The following is a 7,659-nucleotide window of genomic DNA, read 5'->3' as shown; positions in this document are numbered from 1 at the left end:
TCCAACATAAAGCACGAGTTCTGTCCTGCGAATTTAAAGTAAAAATGTCGAGTAAGTTATCGAGGACATAAATTTAGGGTGCGAAAACGTAAAATAGAACATCACTATTTTATTGAAAATCTAATTGCACGAGAAATTAATAATCTACCTAGATATTTATGTAAAAACTTTAAATGAACGTCTACTTGTTGAACATCTGTAACAAGTACTCCGCAATCAATGCGTCCTAGAAAAAAAAACTCAGTTTCAATGGTGCAGTAAAAAAATCTCGTATCATGAAAATGACAGGCAATGTTCAAGGAAAGACATAAATTTTTGATAATGCCTGTACACGAGATGCAACTTCTACGTGGAGACTCTAACATAAAATGAATTGAATGTTAGTTCCTGGTTATAAATTAAAGTATTTTTAGCTCATGTGTTCTCGAGTATGCAGCGTACCAAGTTTCTCGGCAGCTTTATCGTGTAATTCTAGATAGGAACGCTAGAATTAATAATATGATAATAAAGAAGAATATAATGTAATTCTATCTAAGAACGCTAAGACAGGCACTAGAAGGGTTTATTAAACATTTTTATCACGTTTAGGTGGGGGTTTCGCCATTTAAAAACTATTAAACCAACAATAATTACTGTACATTTAATATTTCAACAACACTGAAGTTCCAATGACTAACAGAGCATGAAATAATATAATGATAGAATAGAATAGAAGTGTCGGCGTTGAAGAAATAGGCCCATGGCCTTTTGCCGATACTTGACTTTTTCGCGACTTGATTCACAAGGGATCCGGCCTTTGGAACCCGATCTTTCCATAGCTGACGATTGATTGAGATCGCTGTTGGACTTATTGCCTGGTCCGTAATTTGCTAGGCATTTTAAGACTGAACATATGCTCCTGCATAGCTTCGTCTAGTCTGTTTTCATGAATTTCCTAGTTCTTTGTCTATAGTTAATGTTCCTCATAAATAGAAGCTTTGTTAGCGAGGAACCACATGAGACCAAAGAGAAATTCGCCAGGAGACTGCACCGCTTTTTGTTTCAGCAGCTGGCGAGCTTCTTCAATGGACATCTCGACGACCTCGATAAGCTCCCCTTCTGCCGCCAGTCCCCCACCTTCCAACACATGACATGGCATTGATAAAAAATATTAAAATCATGCATAATGCGAACCATATCGAAAAATAAGTTACTAGGTCCTGTAGTGCAAATCAGTACAACTAAATGAGGGCACTTGAGGCGTAAATGAGAGCGCGTTGCAAGTCTCAAACTAGAATAAAAAATCAAATGAAAATAAGCTAAATTAGATTATTTGAGTGAATGGCAAATAACGCTGCTAACACTGAGCTGAAACAAAGCTTGAATGTACGTGTTAGAGACTGAAAATAAGTACTTAACTCTTCAATAGAAATAGTACGTAACATAAACTGATGAACGCAAGAGACCCGTCCGTTATTTACACAACAAAGATTAGAGGATATCACACGTTCCTTGGCGTCCAACGCGTTCAATTTTCTTGCATATTAAAATAACCTTAGAAGCACAGCACTTCAAAAAAAATTTAACTCACCAGCAGCAACTTTACTGGCATCCGTCACCTCAGTGAAGAACATTGTCTGCCTGTCACCTGCGGCTCCAACTGATGATCTGAAGAACATTTTTGTATTAAAATCGGAACGATAATTTACAAATAAAATTAACTTCTAAGGAAAATAAAGTATCAAGAATAGTGGGCACAGAGAAATATCAAGAAATAAAATGGGGCAGTCAGCCATTTATATTGTTAATCATTAACAAGTGGTATAAATAAACTTGATATAGGTACTAAAAAATAGGGTTAACAGAAATAAATTTTATTCTTTATAGTATTTAAATGGTAGAGCCAACATGAATGGTAGTAATGGTTTCAATTGGATGGAGGACTAGTAAAGTTTTCCAGTAACAAATATTCATGCAGTTACCTGTAGGAAATAACTTCTTCCAAGTCCTCCAACTTGACTTCATATCCACATTCTTCAAGAACTTCTTCCTTTGCAACTTGCCTGAGGTCGACATTTTTATCAGCAATGCCAGCACACATCTCAAGAGTTATTCCACATGCTCCAGGCAGGTCTGGGAGTCTCTTGCACGCAGGACTGCGTTGAGTTTGAGTGCATTTACTGCTACTAGAAGTACAATTATTGAGCGAGGCAGTCTCTCCAGCTGAGCTTGCCATTTTAGGGTCTTCTTTTGAGACAATGAGTTCCCGATCTTCCCGAGGATGTGTACTGAAATACACAGCTGTAAAATAGGAAATATTTAAATTACATACACAATGTTGACCAAACTAGTATAAATTCATATGCGATCCTTCAAACTTAATACTAATATCATAAGATAAATGAAATCCCATTTAAATGCACCTTTCAGACACTTCATGCTGTGTCAAGATAACAAGACTCGCTATTATAAACATTGTTCTCATCATTCGACTCATCCTTGCTCTCATAATCATCTATCTTCTCACACTTCATTACATCATTTTTATCATTATCATCAACATATATTTACCTAACCATGCATGTCTTATTTAAAATTATCATTGAACTTTTCATCATTATCATCATTTAGATCATCATTTCCACCATCATTCCCATCATCATTCAAATCATCATTCCCATGATCATTTCGATCATCATTTCCACCATCTTTCAAATCATCATTATTCTCGTCATCATTCCCATCTTTCGAAATAGTAAGCTAGGGCTGATATGAAGTTACCTACACTGCTATATATGTCCAATGGCTTCAAATCTTTACAAAAGTAAGCACAAAAATATTGCAGTCATTGATGACAAGCTGTCATACATTATTGACCAATTAAAATTTGTTTTCAAAACATAAGTATTTTAAATGGTATGTTATGCTAATCATGAGGAAAATGAACTTTCTTCTTTATGTACCTCCATTACTCTTTTATTTCGCCTCAAAACTGTTCAATCAGTTCTGCCCCACCCTGTATAAGCTACTGCTAGCTAACACATTTAAATTGTATATTGTAATCAATATATACGTAACAAATAGTCAAATAGTTAGACTACTTATAGCCTTATAAGAATTAGCTAAGCTGCTAGCTACGTACAATGTATTGCACACTTGATGCCTCTGTACCTGTCTCTTATACACATCTAGATGTGTATAAGAGACAGCCGTCCACTTGAAGGGCGGCGTGCCTCCTGTGTAGTCCGTGCTCCAGTTCCCTTGCNACCCTGAATTAAATATCATTCATCTCTTTCATTGGTCCATTTATTATAGCAACATTTATTTATATCCATGCAACATTTATATTGATTTATCTATGTTGTAGTAACAAATGAACTGAAGGTAAATAATTTACTAATTTTATTGCCTTATCAAGCCACAGGAGGAAACAATTACAAGCAAAAATAAAATCACAGCTTCAAGTTTTGATCTAATATACAGGGTTACCGGTATTCTAAATGATGGACCAAATTTCAATAAATTTTTATTTATTCAGGTATAAGTTTAAAATTAGCAATTAATACACCAATGGAAAGAGAAAGATTCTTCAAAGTATTTTTCAACTTTTTCCCATGTGGAATTATCTGTCCCATTGACATCTTGATGTCTAAAACTTTTTAAATCAGTCACTTTCCAAGCATTGCTGGGACACCGAGATCACCTGATCTCATTACATGTGACTATTTCTAATGGGGTTACATCAGGAAAGATGTTTACGTCCTGCCTCTTCCAGCAACTATGTTTACGTCCCACCTCTACCAGCAACTCTGTTTAAATCACGCCTCTACCAGCAACTCTGGTTGATCTGAAGAACCATATCACTGTTACAGAGCACTCAGCAACAGAAAATATGCTTTCTGGTGTGTGGGACTAGTTAGGCTACAGTTTAGATGTTTGTTAACATAACATAACATAACATAGTGATGTTGGCTCTGAAGTGTAGGCCTGATGTGGCCTGTCGCCGATTCTTTTCCATTTTGTGCCTTGTTCATAGATCTAAACATAAATATAGATCTAAACATAGATATTGTTGTGCTGAACAAGGGGGGATATATTGAACATTTACAAATACATAAAAAAATTGTTTCTTTCTCTCTGCATTGGTCTATGAATTATTCATTTTGAATTCATCCTTAATCCTTAAATAAATACAACTTTTTTAAATTGTGTTTATCATTTAGAACAAGACTATCTCAAGCATGTAAAGAAGAAAGGTGAGCATTCAAAAATAATGACATTTCCTATAGTATTCACAATCAAAAATAAGTATTACCTCCAAGATTAAAATCTCTTCTTTCATAAGAGAAGCAAAAACTCACCAGGTCTGAATTGCTTGACAAACACTAATTTCTTCCGGTCTACATTGAAGATGATGACAGCAACACTAGGATGCACGCTGATGCACTCCCACACCTTAGGAACATTATTCTGTGGACAAATAAAAACTGTCAATAAGATATAACATATTGTTTGTATAAGATATTGTAGAAAATAGGCTATTGTTATTGTTGAAATTCAAAGTAAAATTAGCTATATTGTTAAAACCAAAGAAAAATACTAAAACTATCTTTAGTAACTTAACTTAAGGTCCACCAAAAAAATACTTTGTTTACTTTTTATTACAGATTAAGATGCTAACCCTAGCTTGCACGGTCGATAATCATAGAGATAAACAGTAAACTGACTTTTCAATGATCAAATGATCTTTAAAGACATATATTCAATATATTCTTTTCATAAGAACTTGAAGCAAAGCATGGTAATTCCAGTAAAAATGTTCCAGCAGAAAAAAAATTTGTCAACCAAGAGAGGCAATTCATTCACAAGATCCTGGAGACTATGGTAGAAGAGTAGTACTTGTGTCTTGTGCACGCCTGATTGCCTGCTAATTAATAAGGTAGGTACTTCAGTGGAAGTCATAACATTACAGAAAGACATTTCTAATAAAAAACAACTGATATGAAAAGGATAATTCATGTTTGCAAAGTTACATTATCATCAACTGCTAGATTGTCATTCACAGCAAAATTTCTTCTACTATGAACTTGATTCTTGAATAGGTAGGTAGGTAATCATTGCGAAAAAAATTATCATAAATTCTAAAACACCTAGTACCTAGGCTAAATTGAGCCTCTACTCTGAAGAGCAATGCACTTTTAATTTTTATGGATATAAAACATCTTTCAATGCAAAACAAATACTAACTATAATAAGCATAATTTCTTTGTTTTTCCCTTCATTTGATCATATAATATATTAACCAAAACCAAATTATATATATTGTCAAGTGATGTGCCACAGTGCTAGGTAGTATCCATTGTGAATTTGTGAATGAAATTGAGAGCAACATTGATAGGAGAGTAAAAAATAAATATCACTGGGTAGTGGGTAGTGCCAGTAGTGGGTTAGCTACATCAAAAATGGGTTTGGATGGTATAAATATGAAACTGTACAAATGCATTACTACCTGTTTGTACCGCAGGAGAAATGGTTTCACAAACTTTGCTTGTGTAAGAGGTTCAACCACCATTTCTTTTATATTGTCCATTATTAAATTGGTTGTTTCTCTCAAGTCTCAATTTCTTTTCTGTTAATGAAGTCGAGAAACTTGATCAATTTTGACCCTCAGGCACAGCTGAAACCTGAAAGGCTTATCATACAATTACAATGAACATAGTAGGTACATCTGTAGGATTAAGAAAAATTGAACTAGAAGTAAACCTATATATAATAAATAAATTAACAACGATAACAAGTTATAAACATATTCAAATATGAATCATATGATATATCATCTTTAATGACGATTACTGCAGAAGCCAGAACAGAAGGTTGTGCAAACTGCCAGTCTGACGGAGCTAGGCCTACTTGTTTATTGATATTGATATTAAAATGTAGGGGGCACTGGGATATTCTGGTTACAATTTTTTCGTTTTGCCTTCGTTTGCGAGTTATACGGCTATGTGTATACGGCTTTACGTATACGGCTATACGTAAACGGTTTTTTTTTTAACCGGCCGGTAGAAAAGCCGGTCGTTCCTCCTATATCTGTATAACTTGCGAACGAAAGCGAATAAGGAAGTGTGAAATCAAGAATGACGGTGAAATGACAAAAAAATATCTCGCGAAAGAAGGTTGAATAAAATTTTTTTTTAATTTAAAAAATTCCATTTAGTAGTTAAGAATGTACATTAAAAATTTCGTTCAAATCTGTTCGGTAGTTTGGAAGAAATTCTTTGATCATTGCGATTTCGGCCTGGATCGCAATATAACTCACGAATGAAGGTGATATTTAAAAAATTTTCGCATGCTAAACATCACCGTTAAGTTCTGATGAATACATGTTACAAGTTTCATCGAGCTGCGTTCATTAGTTTGGGAGATATTATACTTGATATATGTATTTGGAGATTGGTCCTGAGACCGGCCACGAGTCCGGACGTAAATTTGCCCGAGACGCCCTAGGTTTCTAGTGCTGAAACAGTTAAAACAGCTGAAAAACATATTGGTTCACTAAAAGGGGTTCTATTTGTGAAATACACATTCGTATTTAACCTTTATCTTTTAAAATTGCAGCGTGCTAAATTTTATAGAAAAAGGCGCATGATTTTATTTGTGTCTGTGAGGGGCGCTAGAAATGCACTAGGGAGCCAAAGGGGGCGCCAGCCTGAAAAAGTTTGGGAACCACTGGTTTAGTCCCTGGTGCTATTGAAGTGAACGCCACAGCTCAGGTCAAAGCGAGGCTGCATGTTAGATATGAGATTCATTGATAAAGATATAAATTTCAAACGTTTGAACTAAAGGTAAATGATGTTGGATATATTAAATGATTGCACGATAGTATTTATATTGCAATTTAATCACAGAAGCCATCAACATGTTTGAAAATCCCTATTGTTGTTGATGACCGCCTCCGCGCAGGTCATCTGAGGAATGCAACGCAATGCTCGATTTGTAATTATTGCCACTGAAACTACGCAAACACACGTTTATTGTTCAATGAAATAACTATGAGAATTCAAGATGTTTTGGGTCTGATACGAGCCTGAAAAAGGCCTATAATAGGCAATAAGCAAGATAAAAACGACCGTAATAATACTATGACTAAAAATATTATGAGGTAATAATACTTTGACTTTGACCGTAAGAGAATAAAATAGGGCGGTTTACTAATAATTAGATTCGGAAATACTTCAATAATAAGTGAGATAGGAAGTCAATGCCTGTGAAATCAACTAGAATTAGAGTAAAATTTATAATTTAAAATAACACTAGATCAACAAAAGGCAAAATAGTGATCAAGGTATCTTATGCACATTTGAGGTATCAGGGAATTACATTCTATTTAGAAATAGACTCAAATAGTTTAATGATTTCGAAAAAGCTCAGGGAAAAGAATGCTGCAATATCAATAATAATTTTAGAAACGAAGAGGAATCAAAAGTGTTGTGAAATTAATAACGATTTCAGAAATACACAATGGTAAGAGAGTGTTGTAAAATGAAAGAAACTAAAGATATTCAGGCTAGTACAAACCACATAGAGTTTCCTGCGACTGCCGTCAGGGTTAGGTGTGTCCAAGCTCAAATTGGGATTGTTGAGTTGACGACGAGACCGAGATTTCACTTCTTCGGCTTT

At 34.7% G+C, this 7,659-nt stretch overlaps 1 protein-coding gene across 1 annotated transcript; it reads right to left on the bottom strand.

Moving 5' to 3' along the window:
* Positions 1–929: 929 nt before the first annotated feature.
* LOC108665074 (uridine diphosphate glucose pyrophosphatase NUDT14-like) lies at positions 930–5,706 on the bottom strand. Its single transcript, XM_018151791.1, has 5 exons — positions 5,489–5,706; positions 4,341–4,449; positions 1,962–2,280; positions 1,571–1,647; positions 930–1,116 (listed from the first exon to the last, which is right to left on the bottom strand). Exons 1-5 carry the CDS (start codon positions 5,567–5,569, stop codon positions 953–955), a joined length of 750 nt encoding a protein of 249 aa, XP_018007280.1. The 5' UTR covers positions 5,570–5,706; the 3' UTR covers positions 930–952.
* Between the last annotated feature and the right edge of the window lie 1,953 nt (positions 5,707–7,659).

Source organism: Hyalella azteca, unplaced genomic scaffold (assembly GCF_000764305.2).
Source record: "Hyalella azteca isolate HAZT.00-mixed unplaced genomic scaffold, Hazt_2.0.2 contig15395, whole genome shotgun sequence".
NCBI classification, from domain to species: domain Eukaryota; kingdom Metazoa; phylum Arthropoda; class Malacostraca; order Amphipoda; family Hyalellidae; genus Hyalella; species Hyalella azteca.
Note: the sequence above shows the minus strand (reverse complement) of the source record. Positions and strands in the feature narration are given on the sequence as shown.

Bases quoted from the DNA above. Each gene is read 5' to 3' on its own strand.
- LOC108665074 (XM_018151791.1), bottom strand. From the start codon at position 5,569: ATGGACAATATAAAAGAAATGGTGGTTGAACCTCTTACACAAGCAAAG. The intron at 4,450-5,488 runs GTAGTAATGCAT...ATTTGTCCACAG, and splicing joins TTCTCCTGCGGTACAAACAG to AATAATGTTCCTAAGGTGTG. The intron at 1,648-1,961 runs GTAACTGCATGA...AATGTTCTTCAG, and splicing joins GAAGAAGTTATTTCCTACAG to ATCATCAGTTGGAGCCGCAG.